The sequence below is a fragment of the Chelon labrosus genome (assembly GCF_963514085.1).
Source record: "Chelon labrosus genome assembly, chromosome: 18".
NCBI lineage: Eukaryota > Metazoa > Chordata > Actinopteri > Mugiliformes > Mugilidae > Chelon > Chelon labrosus.
Window position 1 is genome coordinate 14,365,834 of NC_140351.1, and position 19,477 is coordinate 14,385,310.

The 19,477-nt window shown below is 39.9% G+C and overlaps 1 protein-coding gene across 1 annotated transcript; it reads right to left on the reverse strand.

Moving 5' to 3' along the window:
• Nucleotides 1-1,900: 1,900 nt before the first annotated feature.
• On the reverse strand, nt 1,901-18,509 carry LOC311503565 (phenolphthiocerol/phthiocerol polyketide synthase subunit C-like; the record flags this gene model as incomplete). The annotated part of the gene is made up of 5 exons (XM_084566363.1): nt 1,901-9,047; nt 9,130-9,311; nt 9,408-9,614; nt 9,787-9,947; nt 18,301-18,509. Coding segments are annotated over 5 exons (6,294 nt in total), but the record flags the coding sequence as incomplete, so codon positions are not given.
• Nucleotides 18,510-19,477: the final 968 nt, after the last annotated feature.

Below are 19,477 nucleotides of genomic sequence, written 5' to 3' on the forward strand. Positions count from 1 at the left end.
GGCTACTTCTTATAATAACACAATCGTTAATAAGTTTTAGCCGTTCGTCTATCGTGATTTTTTTTCGCATATTGCTGTAATGGCACGGTCCGTTTAAAAACCCATTGAGGCTCGGCTTCAATGGACTTTCAATGGGGCTTCAGAATGGGCCGATCTCAGGGCAAAAAAGCTCGACATTGATTGGACAAACGCTCCAAAATCGTCACTTCCAGGGAAGCCGGGCGTCTCAGGGAGTGAATGGGCAGTGGGATGTACCAGGACGCCGAGCTTCTGTATGATGATTGGATGAACTGTTAACGTGGCTGGAACTCGTCGTGATTGACAGCGCTTTAAGACTATACTTCTGCATCGAAGGATTTTAGGTCAGTCCCATGCGGATATTTGGCGAGTGAAGTTACAGTAATACAGGGTTAATCCTAAGCTACTGCTCATTATCTGTTGCGATATATCACACTATTTCCATCTGTCAAAATAAAATCGTGAATATATAGCGTTATTGAGTTTGCTACTTGTTTTCATTTCAGTTTTAAAAAGTTCGTTTATTTGCAATTGTAGGGGGTAAACTAGCCAGCCAGCTAGCTAGCTGCACCCACTGTAGTTTAAAAGTTGATAGCTTAAAAGTTGAATGAAGTTTCTACGTTAAACGATTCAAGCTGAATTAATTAAATGAATTTTGGTTAGAAGAATGATAATAATAATAATACGAAGAACACTTATGATAACAGTAGAGTGCATTTTCATGCACTGTAATTAACTAATAATAACTATAAACATAGGCCTATACAATATAAGGAGAATTAATTAGTTACCCTGTTAAATTTAATGATGTAATAATTGGCCAATTTTACAAAACTGGGCTTCCCCTATTTGAAAGACCAGCAGCCGCCACTGCAGTGCAACTATGCAGCAGCCATTTCTTTTCCCGACTAGTTCTGTCACTATCGGAGAAACGCTGGTCTCGATGGACAGTCCATCAACTGGAGTCCTTTGAACCTCGGCCTGCTCCTGAACAAAGACCATTTCCAAAAGTTCTTAGAGGCAACAGGAATGATGATAATGGAGGTTTGCGAGGTTCACGAGGCACTCAAACAGTGTCTTTTGATGAACAGACCGCAACAGGTTATTTGCAAATTCAGCTTCAAGAATCTTAAGATTCACGTTCTTTCACAAAATGCATCTCTCAGAGAGCGACTGTCAGCTTTTGTGGAAGCGGAGCTCCAAGACGAAACACAAAATGAGCCCAAAGTTCAGCATGTGTCTTCCACACATGAAAGTGTGAAGACAATAGTCAGTGACATAACAAATATAAATGTAGATGAACTGGATGATGACTCCACTCTGAGTGCTCTGGGCATCGACTCGATGTTAGCCATGAAACTGCAGAACAAGATTTTCCAGGAGACAGGAGTAAATGTACCTCTAGTTGTAATACTGGATCCCAACAGTACGCTGGCCAATTTACTAACTGCTGTATTGAACAATGGATAATTTCACAAGGTCTATACAGGAACTGTCATCAACAGTGTGCCATTTCTGCATATTTTAAGAACTAAATGTTGTTGGACAGATTGAAGTTGTACATTAAATAAAAATAAAAGTGCATGATCTTGTCTTGTTACAGAACACTTCATAAATAAGTAATACTTTATTTTACTTTTTTTTTTATTTTTAGAAAACAATCCCTGACATTATCTCAGGTCCTTTATATCCATGGTTAATGATACATGACTTTGACGGACACAGAGCCAAGATGGTAACATGGAAGATGGGTTTTCCACTTATTCATAAACTAAATTCCATTTTGTTAGTAACAGCAAAGAAAATGGTAGAACAAACGTACTCCAAACTAAATTAACATGAATTTTAAAAATTTCCAATGTTTTTCACCTTTTCGGTGTTCAGTTGTTCCATGATATAGATATTCTGAATTATTTCTATACATTACAAAAAAAATGACTGAAAGCTCTTTACTCACCTATTTCCTGATTTTTATTACTTGCCAATAATATTCGTAATAAATACCTGTCCAGTCCTTGGCACATTTCCCAGATTCACAGCACTGAAATAAAAATCAGACTCCAAACTGATCATTGACCTAATCGCCATGACTGCCACATCCACCCAAGAAAGTTAAGATACTCCCAAAATGAAGAAAAATGACCAGCCCAACTATGTTCAGGTTTAATGATCTGTGATTTCTTAATTTTTTTTATCTGAAGAAGTCATGTTTCCCTAAAATCAGAAATAATAATCAGCAAAAACAGAAAAGACCAAAGCAACCATCATTTCTTACTTAATTGTTTGAGTTGCCTAAACCTGATACAGCTTGTACCTTGTACCTCTTTACCAAAAACAAAAATAATAATCATTCCATTTTTATGCACATTTGTATGGGTTTCTCCACATAACATTCTTCACAACCCAATGATACACAGTCAATGGTGTTAGTGTGTATCTGTAAATGAAATAAAATGTCTTGGCATTTAATGGATATTTAGTTATGTTGATTGCTTTTAGGCAGTGAACACTCCATGATACAGAAATGTGTAATACATGTAAACTAATCACATCAGGAAAATTTGGTACGATGTCAAAAAAAAATTTGCAGAACCAAATATTTGCATTTTCAGAGACATTTCTTGAAATGAAATATAATGTAGCTTTAGAACTAAAACAATGGTATATCGCATAACAGATCACTACCTGCTCTCATTTCATTTATGACACGTAAGCCTTTGTGATGTAAATATCCTAAGAGAGAACAATGTGCGATGTGATAAATTAAGCTCAACAATCGTATTGCGGAAGTGGTACATGGCACAATATTGCGTTTGATGCAATTGTCACTGTCATCATGAAGTTGATAAAAGATAAATGAGTAATAAGAGATGACCATGACCTGTGTAAATCAGGTAGATAAAAGAGAGCTGACTTTAGTATTACAAGGACAGAACCCCTTCGGCAGACTTCAAAAATTACAGAGAGAGGCGTTAATGTAATAAAAGAATACAAAAAAAAGTTTTACATAAAATATTTTAAACTGTTATGTGGGCAACTGTAAAGACTGTTTTCATGTTTTCATTATTAACATTGTGATAAGCAGAGAGAGTAAAACCAACAGAAAACTCCAAAAAAGCTGTGTAAAAAATGTTTTTTAAAAAATATAATGCAAAATGAGCCCTGTGATGGACTGGCGACCTGTCCAGGGTGTACCCCTGCCTCTCGCCCGATGACAGCTGGGATAGGCTCCAGCAGACCCCCGCGACCCTTAACAGGAATAACCGGGTATAGAAAATGAATGAATAATGCAAAATGAAATTGAACAACCAAAGCCAAAATATACACACAAAAAAGTATTTAAAGTACCGTATAAACAAAACAAAAATTCAACAAAGATTTTATGTTAAATGAAATGACAAAATGTTCAGTATGTCCAGTAGTATGGTGTTCTGATGACTGATTCGCTTCACACATATATGACATTTACATATTTTTGTATTTTTTTGGAGAGTTTACAGTCTGGTAGAAACATCGTCTCCATCTTCACTTGGAAGAGACTCTTTGTTTTCACTGACATTTACATTTTCACCTTTAGCTCCTTCATTCAGTATCTCTATCACAGTTGACAGTGAGGCATTGGGATTGAGCAATTTCACCAAAGGCACATTCATGCCTCTCTCCTGAAAGATCAGATTCTGCAGAGTCATGGCCTGCATGGAGTCGATGCCTAGTGTTGAAAGCAGCGACTCTTCTTTCAACTCACTCTGGTCCATGCCAATGGTCTTACTAAGGAGAGAGAAGACATAATCTTTTGGGGACACAGAGTCCGTTGGTGTAGTTTCAGACTCTGCCTCATTGGATTTTTGGAAGGCCTCCGCGACCAGTGCAGACAGGCGCATGGTCAATGATACATTTTGTGAGAGGACGTTGTACCTCATGTTTCTAAAGTGAATCCTGCACACAGCTTGTTGAGGTCGGTTGAGCACAAGGCATTGCTCCAAGCTTTTATGGATCTCAGCCACATCTAACACCATCATCCCCTTTGCCTCCAGAAAGCGCTGGAAATGTTCTTTGTTCAAGAGTAGGCCGAGGTTCAGAGCTCCCCAGATGATAGACTGTCCGGACAGCCCGAGTTTGCGTCTGTACTGACAGAACATGTCAAGGAATGTATTGGCAGCTGCGTAGTTTGTTTGTGATGCGTTTCCCAGGAAACCTGAGATGGAGGAGTAGCACACAAAGTAATCTAACTGACAGTTTTGTGTTGCATGGTGCAAATTCAGAGCACCGTTGACTTTGGGTCTGAAAACCTCTTCATACAGAGATTTGTTGAGGGTCTCAATCAACCCGTCACGCAAGACAACCGCACTGTGAAACACTCCTCTGATTGGACAAGTGGGGAATTTTTGACCAATGACACTAATAACCTTGTGCACATGCTCAGAGACAGATATGTCACACTCCATGGTGGTGATGCTGTTTCCGCACTGTTTCTCCACATTGTGTATTTCCTGCTTCACATCTGGTTTGGGCTTGCTTCTGGAGAGGATGACAATGTACTCCCCGCCCCTTTGTGAGATGAACTTGACGGTTTCAAAGCCCAGACCAGAAAGACCACCTGCCACTATGTACACTGCTCTTTTTCGGAAAAGTTGTTTTTTTCCTGGCAGTAGTGGAATGACAGACAGCGTACTGCTAACATCTTTGTCCAGAGCCACTACAGCCAGTTTCTTTGAGTTGAAGTATGACTGTGGCTTGCATTCAGATGTCACACTCTGGAAGGTGAAGTTGTTGAGAGAAAACTTCAGGGATTTCAGGGATTTCAGCCAGGGATAAATGTGAGGCCTGTGCACGTTCAGATACCCCCTTTGCAAAATGACAGGCATGTAAATTGTCTGTACGTGAACACTCTCCTTTACACTTTGGAACATTTCCTGAGCGAGCAAAACATGCTTCTGTGACTCACATACGATTACAACATGTTGGACGCCTGGAAAGCTGCGAACTTTATCAGTCAGAGATTCATCAAATGGAGGTAGGATGACAAGTGCCTGCTTTTGATTGGCACTCACAAAACAGCCATTGCACTGTGTGTCAACAGTCACATTCCAACCTGATTGTTGAGAGGTGAAAACTAAGACTTTCACCAGAGCAGAATCAGGCACAGAGGATATGATCCCTAAATTATGTTTGGCTCTGGGCAAGGCTCTATGTAGGATCTCCCATGCTAGCACAAAGTAGGAAACACAAGGTGCTCCTCGGAGGAATGAGAACTTTTTGGTGCTGTAGCACACATCCTCTGGAACTCTGACTTTACTAGATGCCACCACAGGATAGCAGGAAACCACGTGGTCTCCCGCTCTCAGTTTCCTTACACCTTTTCCCACTGCTGTTATAGTACCGCTGAAATCAAGAGCGATAAGTTTGTGTTTCTGAGATGAGTATTTGTTCCAGTACAACGTCTGGCCAAATTTCAGGTGTGAATCACTGACAGGGAAGTAATCAGATGAATGAACACATATCTTGCTAGGTTGTATTTCTACTGACGTGTGACTAAGTGGCTCGGCCTCATCTGCACAGTCAGTGGCACTGAGGTGAATCATCTTATGTGGATCAGCTGTCTGAAATATGCAAGGTTTAGACACAGTAGAGTTAAAACTGGTCTCTGGACTGTCAGGGGTTTCCGGTTGAGTTCGGACAATGGAAGGTTTCAGAACCAGCCCGTCCTTTACCACCAATTCTGGGTATTTGCTGCAAGGATATGATCTAAGAACCTCATACAGAGCTGCAATGTCCTTAGCACAGACAGTGCTTATATCAATCAGTTGAAAAGAAAGATCAGGTATCTCAGCAGCAAACGATCTCGTCATACCCGCAAGAGCGAAACCAGCACTTACATGGTCAACTGTGATGTCAGATGAGCAGTAGGTTACACATCTTATTGAGTTTGGGAAGTGAATTCGCTTCAGCTCGAGGACTATTTGGCGAAAAATCTCACAGCAGCTCGCCAAATGCTGCAAGATAACATCAGCTGTCTCCGATGTGAGATCTTCTTTGCCCCACAAAAATAAGACCTCATCAAAGTTTTTCTCGATGTCTGCGATATTGAGATTTGCCAAGAAAGAAGGAAACCCATGACTCAAGATATCTTTTGCATGACCGTAGGAAACATATCTAGATTCCGGGTTCAAATGTTGCTGCAGACCTTTAGAGATCCCTATGTGGTCACAGAAGACCAAAGCCTTTGGTGGAGGAGCAGGAATGATATCTTCGGGGATGACACTGAAGGCGTTATGATAGAAGTACTCCTCAACCACACGAGAGTGACTGCCGAGGTACTTCATTATCATGTGCTTAACCTCAACCAACACTCTGCCTTCCTTATCTGCAAAGCAGCCACAAACCTCGAATTGATCAACACCCACATCGGTTGCTCTCAAATAGACAATCATCTCGCTTTGCAAGGGCTCAAACACTGTCAGGCTTCCTATTTTGGCAGGAAATCCTGGCCTACCAGCAAAGATGTGCTCCACCGTAACTGGGAGAAGCTGCAAGAAATAATCCAACACTACAGGATGAATGTAGTAGTCATGCAAATGAGGCCTAAGTTCTGCTGGAACTGAGACAGCTGAAAAAGCCTCCTTCAGATCTTCCCCATAGTGCACATCCCCCTTATTCTGAAAGACGTCTCCATACTGAAAGCCTCCCTGAGAGAGGTACCCATAGAACTCCTGAAAGCTCACCACAGATGTGCATCGTTTGTAGATGGAGCTAAGTGAAATGCACTGCTCCTCAATCAGCCTCTCGCCCTTTGAAACCACAGTGCCTGATGCATACATTGCTGATGGGGAAAATACTGTGAAACTAGTTTCATTCCCTGTTTGTTGTAGTTGCACCTTCATTTCAGGCGAATTCTGGATCAAAACAAATGGGCCGTGAAAACTGACACTGAGCTGTAGTGAGCTGAGAGGCACTTTGGGTTTAGCGCTGGCCATGAATGCAGCCAAGCCCAACTCAGCGTAGAAAGCACCAGGGATGATGGGTATGCCATTGTGCTTGTGCTCTTTCAAGAAGAAAGAAGAGTCCGACATCAGATCACACCTGAAGATGTTGCTGTCACTGCCTGTCTGACACACCACAGGATGATTGCTGGCTGTGTCTTTCTGTGCTGCTCCAATAATAACATCTCTGTCTGAGCAATCAAACTGGTATTTTGGGAAAGGCAGAGGGATTGTCTCGTACCCTCTATAGAAAGTGTTCCAATCTACCTGAACGCCCAGTTCAAACAGATTGGAAACAACACCCATGACTGATTCATGATCTTTCTCTGGCTGCACTGAGGCAAGAACTGCTGTGTCATTTCCCAAAGATTCCATGATGTTTCTCTGTAGTGCCCTCCTTGGCCCAATCTCTACAAAGACTGTGTTCTTTTTCCCTTTGGATGCCGCCCTCACTGCCTGCTCAAAAGCAACTGGCTCACGAATATTTCTAGCCCAGTATTTGCCTGTGCAGAAATCTCCCTGCTGGACTTCTTTGCCTGTCACTGTTGAGAACAACTTGGTGTCCAGATTATTTGCTGGTAAGGAGCCAATTGTCTCCTCAATTTTAGACAGGATTGGGTCTATCATGTGGCTGTGATAAGCAGCAGGGACCTCCAGCATTCGGAGGAATAGATTGTGACTGTTAGCTGAGTTACTTAGCTCTCTATGGAGGCACTCAATTGCATCTGCATCCCCTGAGAGGGTGCAGGACTGTGGGCTGTTAAAAGCAGCAAGGCAAACTCTGCCAGAGTAACGAGGGAGCAGAGGTGTTACCTCCGATACAGCCATGTTGCTGATCACAAGCATCTTCCCCCCTGTGACTTTGCACTGGAGAGTGCTGCGATAATATATGACTTTCACTGCATCCTCAAGAGACAAGAGACCGGAACAGTGGGCGGCTGCAACTTCTCCAACAGAGTGTCCAAGAATTGCATCAGGCTTGACACCCCAGTGCCTGAGTACGGCTGTAATCCCAACCTGAATAGCAAAGAGGACTGGTTGGATAACATCTGGGCTGTTAAAGTCACCAGTCTCAGTCTCACTCTCAGGTGGATCCAGGATGTTCAGAGTACTCAGATTTAGGAAAAGCTTTGCAATCTCTTGGATCTTTTCTCTGAACACGGGCTCATGTTTTAGAAGCTGCTTGCACATGCCGTGGTAAGTGACGCCATTTCCACAGAAGACAAACACTAACCTTGGATCTGAGTAGGCTGGGCTGATATTTTTGCCCACAGCGGCACTTAGTTTTTCTTTAAGGTCGACTACAGATGACACCACAATGGCTTTTCTGAATTTATGTTTTTGGTGGCTTCTTCTACATGCTGATGTGTATAAGAGAGAACCTAGATCAACTTTGTCATCTACCCCTAGCTGTTTAATGGTGTCTTCCATCATCATAGTAAGAGATTTAGGCGACTTTGCTGACATGACAAAATATTTCACTTGCTTCTCATCACTTTTTTTATCAGCACAAGACTGTACATGCTGTTTGACAATGGCATGTGCGTTTGTTCCCCCAAACCCAAAGTTGTTCACTCCTGCAAGTCTTGGACCACAGGTTTCCCACTTTTCTGTTTCCTTTGGAATTGTAATGTTCAGGGCCTTGGTATCTACACTGGAAGTCTGATCAGAGTAGAAAAGTGAGGGGACAATTGTGTCGTGCTTCATCATCAGGAGTACCTTAATGAGTCCGGCCACTCCGGCGGCAGATTCTGTGTGTCCAATGTTGCTCTTCACCGAGCCAATGCACAGTGTCTTTGAACCAGGAGGTTTGGCTTTAGCAATGACATTCGAGATGCTTCCTGCCTCTGTTGGGTCTCCAACAGGGGTTCCAGTCCCATGCGCCTCAATGTACTGGACATCTGCAAGATCGGACTCTGAGTAGAGTCTGCGCAACAGCTCCTCTTGTTGTGTCATAGAGGGTTTGGTGATTGGAGAGACTGAGTGTCCATCCTGGTTGACTGCAGTTTTGCTGATGATACCCCAGATGTGGTCCTGATCTTGAAGAGCCTATAAAGTAACAACATCAAAAAGATTGTTGGGTATTGATTAAAACAATACACCACTCTTATTACCCTCTGCTTATTCTGACCTTTTTCAGTGGCTTCAAGAGAACTACTCCACATCCTTCTCCTCTACCGTAGCCATCTGCTGCGCTGGAGAACGGTTTGCTTGTCCCTTCAGGTGAGATCATCTTAGCCTTGCTGAGTGCAACAAAGAGTCTTGGCTCAATGATGCAACTGACTCCTCCACAAATGGCCATGTCACTGTCTCCTGATAAGATAAAGCATAGTTTATGATTTCATCCAATAATATTTTAACTTTAGCTGGGAGACAGCTTTCCACTGCAGTGGTACATACTGCACAGACCTTGTTTAATGGATTGACAGGCAAGATGAAGAGCGACAAGGGAAGATGAACACGCACAGTCTATAGACAGCGATGCTCCAGTGAAGTTGAAGATGTAGGAAACTCTGTTTGCCGCAATACTCATGGCGAGCCCTGTGCCAGTCCAGTGGTTGATCACACTTGGGTGAACCCGGGCCGCATTTGTTTCATAGTCTCTGTTCATTATGCCTACAATCAAAAAATAAAAAAATAAAAACTATTTCCTGATATCAATCTGTGTAACTTATTCTGTTGTAAAACATTGATTAAATGACAGTGGCAGGTTGACCCAAAATTACTGCCTGTTACATTCAACCCAGTACAATTTGATTAAAACACAGTAACCAGAAACATTCAGTACCAAAGAACACTCCCGTCCTGGTGCCACTGGCTTTTTCCATAGGAATTCCAGCGTTCTCCAAAGCCCTATAGACACACTGAAGGAGCTGTTTCTGTTGAGGATCCATTTGTTCCACCTCGCTGTCACTGATGCCAAAAAACTTGTGGTCAAATTCGTTGAACCTGCCAAAATACAAAATCATAAGGAAATGAGATACACTGCCTGGCCAAAAAAAAGTCAACACCTGGATTTAACTAAGCAAATAGATACGAGCCTCCTATTGGATAATTACTGCATCAGCGATTATGTTTCAGCTGGCAACAAGTTACAACTGATGCAATGAGTAGCTTCTCATTTCTTAAACAACCATGTCTAAAGACACATACTGTGGTCGTGGAAAAGATGTTTGAGAAGGGTCAAATCATTGGTATGCATCAAGCAGAGACAACATGGTGGACTTCAGGTGGCGCCATGTGGTAGGAGGCAGCAGGAAAAAACTCATTAAACTCATTAATATTTGATAAAGAAAGTAAACAAGGAGGGATGGACAGAAAAGGGAGGCTTAACAAAAAAGAACAAACAAATACTGGATGTACCGTCACCACATCGGGAACTACAGAGTTACCACTCTGTCATATTCAGTCTCGCTCAGGGATGGGCAACTGGCAGCCCGGGGGCCGCACACGGCCCGCGACCTCACACGAAGTGGCTCTTAGATTCATTTTTGATAATTATAAAACTGTATCCTCTGCGGCACTGATGATACAGTTGTAATGACACAGTTGGCCACTAGATGGCGCCTCTAATGCGGATGCCGCCTCGTGCGCGCCTCCACCGGGTCTTCTCCACCAGTGAAGAAGAGACGTTGGGCCGTGGCTAACACAGACATATATAGATAGACGCGACATTGAGCGCTGCCGTCTGCTAGAGCGGCGGGCCTACAGGGCGGCCATCTTGGAACAGGGCCACTCGCTCCTACAGTGCATTACATCTATGGAGGAATGGGGTTTCTACACAATAAAAGTGATCATAAATCGCTCAGTTGTTTTCTTTACAATCCTCTGTCAGAAGTTAGTCTGCTGATAACATTAAGTAAAAATTGTATTTGGGTAGTAAAACCATATTTTTATCATAGCTACATGTGTGACGTTTTTAACAGTTCAATACGTTTTGAAATCGGTCCAAAATTCAGCGAATAATTCTACTTTGAGATTGAGGAGTACCTCTTTCCTTTGTATGTTCATGCACCGCTGCCTCTGCGAGCCCTGTACCAAGATGGCGGCGCTTTAGGCACGTCCCTCCACAGTCAATGTCGCGTCTATCTATATATGTCTATGGTGGCTAAGAGCGGAGGAGAGAGAAAACTTGATCGAGAAAATCGTGTGTGTGTTTCAGGTGAAATGGGAAGAAGATTATCTGTTCACAGAATTTAAAAGCAAACCTATGTGCTTAGTCTGCTTAAAGACGTTATCTGCCATGAAATATTTCAATTTAAGTTGCCGCTACGACACGTTACACAAAGCTAAATACGAGAACTATACTGAAGCTGCAGGGCTGCTTTTGTAGTGGACCTTAAATCAAAAGTATGCAAACAACAGCGACTTTTTACCAGTGGCCACTGCTGGTAGGCTGGTGGTGAGGTAGAGTGGGTATACAGGCAAAATGTACTTCTTAGTGTAAAAATGCACAAATTAGTTCATGCAATTAATGTTTGTCTGCTGTTCTGCAGCTTTCTGTCATCCCTGAGATGAGTGGTGATTTGTATGTTTTATTTTCATGAGCCCTTTGCACTGAAAAAAAAAAAAAAACTAAGTAGTTATTTTTTGTTTGCTTCAATAAACACACACACACACACACACACATACATACATACACACATACACACACAAACATATTTAAAATGGCAGTTTTATCATATATGGTTAAGTGTGCGGTCCTATGTGGCCCTCTGGTAGTGTCGATGAAAAATTGTGGCCCCCTCCATCATTTAAGTTGCCCATCCCTGGTCTAGCTGATTCAGGTGTGATGTGCATTCCCTCTATAGAATTTTTTTCCTGATTGCATTTAAGTTCAGAAATGTATCTGATAAACCATCCTTCATGTCTCTTTAACAATTGTGTTAATTGTGGATGGTGAATAAAAATAACACTGAAGTAATGTTTTGTGTTTTTTCCCCTCACAGTCCATGCCCAGGCCAAGTTCCCTGACACCACCATGCAAGATGTGAGACAGAAGATCAGAAGAAAGAAATGCAACAATATAAGCTATGCCAAGCAAGCAGCTGAAAAGAAGTCATAAAAGTAACGTTTTTGTTTCTGTCAAGGTATTTATTATTTTTGGTTCCAAAGACGTGCACTTTTCTTTTACCTTTTTCTTTTGACAAGGAAGGACTCAGTTCTCAGTTGGAGACACTGTTTTGTTTACATTTTTACATGTAAATGTGAACTTTTTCATTTTTCAGCAAAGAAGGACTTGATTTCATAGAAGCTCTTTGTTTTTGAAATGCACATCTTTAATAATTCAAGCAGATATTTGTAAATACACTGTATGGTATGTTATAAAATGTTCTATAAATATATCAAACTTGTTCTCAACATTCTGTCTTGTGATTTTGTAAATACATTGCAGTCTGGTGTACACACAGTATGAGTTAACTCTAAGAATACTTTAAGAAGTATATTTAAAGTATATAAATAGTATGCTACAAGTGATATGCTAAGCAAACTTACAAGTATACTTGTAGTATAACGACAAGTAAACTAGTAAAATAGCAAAAAATTGTGTTTTTCAGTTTTAGTAATTCTAAGTTCATACTTACCCATAGCAAAAAGTAGTTTACTTGAAGTTCATTTTATTAAGTATACTTGAGTATAAGTATACGTATAGCAAGTATACTACAGACCATGTACTTGTAGTGTACTAGAAAGTATACTAATTTAATACTTCTTTGGACTAAATTGGAACATTTTTAAGTTTATAAAAGTATACTTTAAGTATACATTATAAGGTCATTTTAAGTTTACAAAAGTACACTTTCAAGTATACAACAAGCACATTCATCTATATACTACTAGTGTACGAGGCATATACTTCTAGTCCACATTTTAGTTTATAAAAGTATACATTAAGTATACCACAACTACACTCTTCAATATACTACAAGTGTACGAGGTATATACTTCGTCCACATTTTAGTTTATAAAAGTATACTTAAAGAATACTTCAAACGTTCCAATTTAGCCGGAAGAAGTATTAAATTAGTATACTTTCTAGTACACTACAAGTACATGGTCTGTAGTATACTTACTATACTTATACTCAAGTATACTTAATAAAATGAACTTCAACTATACTACTTTTTGCTAAGGGTAGGCTAGAGACTAACATGAAGGAACTTGTGGAAAGAACGACCTCGTTAAAGCAACAGGTGGAACATGTTGAAGAGAGGCTGGGAGACATGGAGGACAAGACGGCACGGCTAGAAAGAATGGCCGCCTTCCTCCTTCATCAGGAGGCAAAGTTGGCTGCAAAATGTGAGGACTTGGAATCAAGATCGAGACGCAATAACATACGGATACATGGCATTCCGGAGAGAAAACGACATGATAAGGTTTGTAACAGACATTATTCACTCATCACTGCAGATCCAAGAATATCAAGAAAATCCAGAGTATTGAATGATGTTATTAAAGAGTTAGGTCTTATTGATCCATGGAGAAACAATAATCCTAGAGAAGGATTTTACATTTTATTCAAACCCACATGGTAGTTATAGATTTTTTTATTTTTTTGTGTATCACAGCAACATATACACAAAGGTGTGGAATGTGGCATAGAGACAATTACTATAAGTGATCACGCTCCCATTACTCTAACTGTAACAATGGATGAAGAATCTTTTTTTAAATATTGGAGACTAAATGTGTCAGTCCTATCGGATGCGAAGGTAGTAAAGGAAATAAAAGACAATATAAAGGAATATTTGGAAATAAATGATAATGGCGAGGTATCACTAGCAACTCTCTGGGATCTGGGGAAAGCAGTGATTAGGGGGAAAATCATAGAAATAACCTCGAGGATAAAAAAGGATCGTCTAAAACAACAGAGGGCGCTAGAGAGCAAAATCAGAGATCTAGAATTAGAAAATAAAAGGACACCAAATAACTCCATACTCCAAGAACTGAAAGAAAATAGACACCGATTGGACAAATTACTAACATGTAAGGCAGAAGGAGCTCTACGCTTTACAAATCAAAGATATTATGAGATGGGGAATAGAGCAAGTCGCCTTCTAGCATTCCAACTGAGAAAGGCTCAAACAAATATGATCATTTCAAAAGTAAAATATCCCATTTCCAAACAACTTGTGGTAAAGCCAACAGAGATAGTGGAAGCTTTTGCAGAATATTATAAAGGCTTATATAACGACTTTGAGCTAAACTTCACAAAAAATAAGACTCAAGTGTTTCTTAAAAAATTAAATCTACCATCACTATCGTCAGAAGAAGCATCTGAAATAATACAGCCAATTACAGTATAGGAAATATCAGACACTATAAAAAATCTTAAAAACAATAAATCCCCTGGTACAGATGGGTTCCGGGGGGGATTTTATAAAGTTTTTGCAGGGGAGATCACACCAGTACTATATAGAGTCTTTAATTATTAAAGACCCAACTTCATGCGAGGGATATAGACCTGTCAGTTTGCTCTGCAATGATTTATAAATATTTACAGATATAATGGCATGGAGAATGCGGAAGCATATAACTAAATTAATCAAACCAGATCAGACATGCTTTATTCCTGGAAGACAAGGTGCTAACAACATCAGGAGGACATTAAATCTTATCTCATGTGCCAAAAACAAATCCCAGCATGCCATGTTGCTCAGCTTAGATGCACAAAAAACATTTGACAGGGTAAAATGGAGCTTCCTTTACCAAACATTGGCAAATTTCGGGTTTCATACAACATTCATAGATTGGATAAATATGGTATACAAAAACCCCAAATCACAGATTTGAGTCAATGGGTGTTGCTCAGAATTTTTCTCACTTAAAAGAGGAGTCAGACAAGGAGACTGTCTGAGGCCTTTGTTATTTGCTGCAAGTATTGGACCACTGGCTGAGTCAATAAGACAAAATAAAGATATAAAGGGAATGAGAGATGAAGGAGGGATAGAACACAAAATATCATTATTTGCAGATCATATATTAACTTATGTAAGTGAACCATGAACCTCGTTAATAGCCCTGGTGAATAATGATGATCTCGGGTCAATGTCCAGCACATTTAAAAGGCAAATTCAAGTTCAAATGGACTACTACAGGATTTAGATATCTGGGTATTATTATTACTTCTGTCACATTACAGCTATTTGAAGCGAACTATGGGAAATTGATAACGGAAATTAAAAAAGATTTGGCTCGGTGGGAGATTTTACCTTTGACTTTGATAGGGAGGATAGAAACTGTAAGAATGATCTTTTTGGCTCTATACACCACCACAATGGATTTGAAATGAAACAAACAGGATGTGCTTTAACTATTTACATCCACATCAGGTGAACAGTGTAGGAATTACAACAGTTTGTATACGTGCCTCTCACTTTTTAAGGGACCAACAGTAATGGGACATTGGCTGCTCAGCTGTTCCATGGCCAGATGTGTGTTATTCCCTCATTATCCCATTTACAAGGAGTAGATAAAAGGTCTAGAGTTCATTTCAAGTGTGCTATTTGCATTTGGAATCTGTTGCTGTCAACTCTCAATATGAGATCCAAAGAGCTGTCACTATCAGTGAAGCAAGCCATCATTAGGCTGAAAAATCAAAACAAACCCATCAGAGAGATAGCAAAAACATTAGGTGTGGCCAAATCAACTGTTTGGAACATTCTTAAAACGAAATAATGCACCGGTGAGCTCAGCAGCACCAAAAGACCCGGAAGACCACGGAAAACAACTGTGGTGGATGACTGAATAATTCTTTCCCTGGTGAAGAAAACACCCTTCACAACAGTTGGCCAGAATAAAGAACACTCTCCAGGAGGTAGGTGTATGTGTGTCAAAGTCAACAATCAAGAGAAGAATTCACCAGAGTGAATACAGAGGGTTCACCACAAGATGTAAACCATTGGTGAGCCTCAAAAACAGGAAGGCCAGATTAGAGTTTGCCAAACAACATCTAAAAAAGCTTTCACAGTTCTGGAATAACATCCTATGGACAGATGAGACAAAGAACAACTTGTACCAGAGTGATGGGAAGAGAAGAGTATGGAGAAGGAAAGGAACTGCTCATGATCCAAAGCATACCACCTCATCAGTGAAGCATGGTGGTGGTAGTGTCATGGCGTGGGCATGTATGGCTGCCAATGGAACTGGTTCCCTTGTATTTATTGATGATGTGACTGCTGACAAAAGCAGCAGGATGAATTCTGAAGTGTTTCGGGCAATATTATCTGCTCATATTCAGCCAAATGCTTCAGAACTCATTGGACGGCACTTCACAGTGCAGATGGACAATGACCCGAAGCATACTGCGAAAGCAACCAAAGAGTTTTTTAAGTCAAAAAGTCAAAGTCAATTCTGACATGTGCAACACATAACAGGATTGAAATTACTTTCCTCAAAGGCCTTCAGTGCCTGCCCCAAGAACAAGCAGGCACTGAAGACAGTTGCAGTAGAGGCCTGGCAGAGCATCACCAGGATGAAACCTGGGAGGCACATATGAAAGTCTGCAGTTAAAGCACATCTTGTTTGTTTCATTTCAAATCCATTGTGGTGGTGTATAGAGCCAAAAAGATTAGAATTGTGTCCGTGTCCCAATATTTATGGACCTGACTGTATATTTTGGGATTGCCCAAAGATTTCAGATTTTTTGGAAGAATATTCAAAAGGAAATAAAACCTGTTTTGGGTATTGGTTTTACTCTGGATCTAGCATTGTACATATTGGGTATAGTTCCAGATAATGTCATAGATGGGAACTTGACTTCCTTACTGAGAATTCTGCTTTTAATAGCGAAGAAAACAATTACAGCTTCTTGGTTGAAGCCACAGCATGGAGAAAATCACAGCGAGGTTACAGCTCAAATCAGACAGGTTTAAACAAAGATGGTTACCAGTAATACAGACAATGTCAGAACTTTAGTCACCTCTTTTTTTTTTTTTCTCTTCTTTTTTTCTTTCCACTTTAGGGGTAGTTTTACACTTACTGCAGTATAATTGGCAGTAAATGCATGTACTCATTGATATATGTTGCTCATGTTACCTCCTTTTAAGGAGGAAGCAATATTTAAAGATAGGATGTGAGGGCATGATATGTTAGAACTGAAACTGCAATAACATCTCCCAATGTGTGTTCCTAAAGTATATGTTATGTGTATGTATGTTTGACATTTTGTGTAAAATGTATGTTTGACATTTCGTGTAAAATAAAAAAGTAAAAAAAAAAAAAGCAGAGAAAACATCTAAGGAGATTGTAGAAACTACTAAAACTGGGTTAAGAACTATCACACGCATTATTAAAAACTGGAAGGATAGTGGGGAACCATCATCTTCCAGGAAGAAATGTGGTCGGAAAAAATCCTGATTGATCGTGATGGGCGATCACTTAAAGGTTTGGTGAAATCAAATCAAAGAAAAACAACAGAAGAACTCAGGGCTATGTTTAATAGTGAAAGTAAGAACATTTCCACATGTAAAATGTGAAGGGAACTCAAGGGATTGGGACTGAACAGGTGTGTAGCCTCAAGAAAACCACTAATCAGTGAGGCTAACCGGAAAAAAAGGCTTCAATTGCCAGGGAGCATAAAGATTGGACTCTGGAGCAATGGAAGAAGGTCATGTGGTCGTTAGCTGGTAGAATTCCCCTTTTGATTGAATTATTGGTTTCTCTTTGTGTGCTCTGCTCTCATTTCACTTGTGTCTCATTACCCCTCTGCGCACTTGTGTGTGTGTGTATATATATTGCCCTGCCTTTCCCTTTGTTCTCCGTCATGTTGTCTGTTGTTCTTCCTAGCGTTCTCTTCGCTTCCTAGCGGAAACTCCAAATCCATGACTCAGTTTCTTTCATAATGTGAAGAAACTCCCTCTTTATTTCCAGTAATCTAAAATCATTTACTATTTTTTTTTGTCTCATTTTTTACACCATCATATGTTTGGTTTAAAGACACTCTGTGGAATATGGCAGCGTTGTAGCATTTCATGGTCAGAATTTCATTTTCAAGGCATGTATTAGATCAGTCACATCATTAGCAAGTTATACTATCACAATCACATAACTTAAAAAAGGTCAGTACTAATACATCATTTGGACAGCAGGGGACACACTAGAAACTTTTTTTTGAACATGTCCAAAAAAGTTTTCAGATGCCTTTATAACCCAGCGTAGAGGGCAGCGTATATGTAAGAAACAAACACCATGCAATTATGAGGAGAGGAAAAAAATACTCTATTAGACTGTATCTATGTACATGTATACACATAAGGATGCTTATCTAAATAGGCCATATGATAAGATTTAAAGACCATACCCATCAATGAGCGCAGCCTTGGCTGTGCGGGATTTCCCGGCTTTGCTGTCATCGGGATCATACCAGCTGGCTAGGTCAAATCTCTCTTTAGGAATCGGCACAGAACAGTTTCTCCCCTCCACCAGGACCTTCCAGAAATTGTCCAGGCCTTCACCTGTTGATATGACAATGCATTTATAATACTTTAAAGGTCCAAAGAATTGATTGTTTTATGGGACAGAAAAGCTGAATATTTGACCACGGTAGATTAATTTAACGCTTATATTGTGTTAGGGTCAAATTTGACCCATTTACCATTTAAAATATGTAAAAAGTACAGTTTCCTTGTTTCTATTGGAACAAGGCTTCATGATATCCTCAGGAGCATCTATCTTAACACAACAAAATAGTTTTTCACCATTTTAGTAAATTCTAAAAGCCTCTAAAAAAAAAAAGTGACATCTGTGGTGTTACGGGTCAAAAATGACCCACCAAGAATATTGGTAGTTGCACGCATCCATGCATCATTTAAAAAGTTTTGGGTTGCTGTGTGGATCAAATTTGGCTCAATTTACACTCTCCCCACCACACACCACCCTACCAGAACATCTTGCTTGAGATGACAAACATTGAAGGTTAGAAGGGTGTTGTGCAACAGCTGGATTGGAAACGACAAACTGGTCCCAGTGTAAATGACAAACTTGCCATACATGTACAAACCAGGGCCTATATTTGCATTTGCAGTTTTGAGCAAAATAAAGTTTGGTTTTGTGAAAAACTCTTTTTTTTTTTTTACCTCTATCCAAGCATAAATATGTACGGGTCAATTTTGACCCATAACACAACAGATGTCACTATGGTTAATAATATTAAGTAAAAAAACAAAAACATGTAATTTATTTTTGGTGGTATGTTCTAATATTAATCTATGATAGTCAGACATAATAATTATCCATTGTTTTCACTATAACAAAGATAAAAAGTGAATTTAAATATTTTTTTCAAATGAAAACGAGTGGTGTATTCTGAGATAAAAGGTCTATTTGGCCAAAAAAATAACATTTAATACAATGCTTACATGGATATGAATGCAAAACAGGTTAGATATGAGGTGGAAAACAAAACTGGTTGACAGACAGTGTTCTTTGATGATTTTGGGCTGGATTAACACATTTCTAACACATTACGAGAGTTGAAC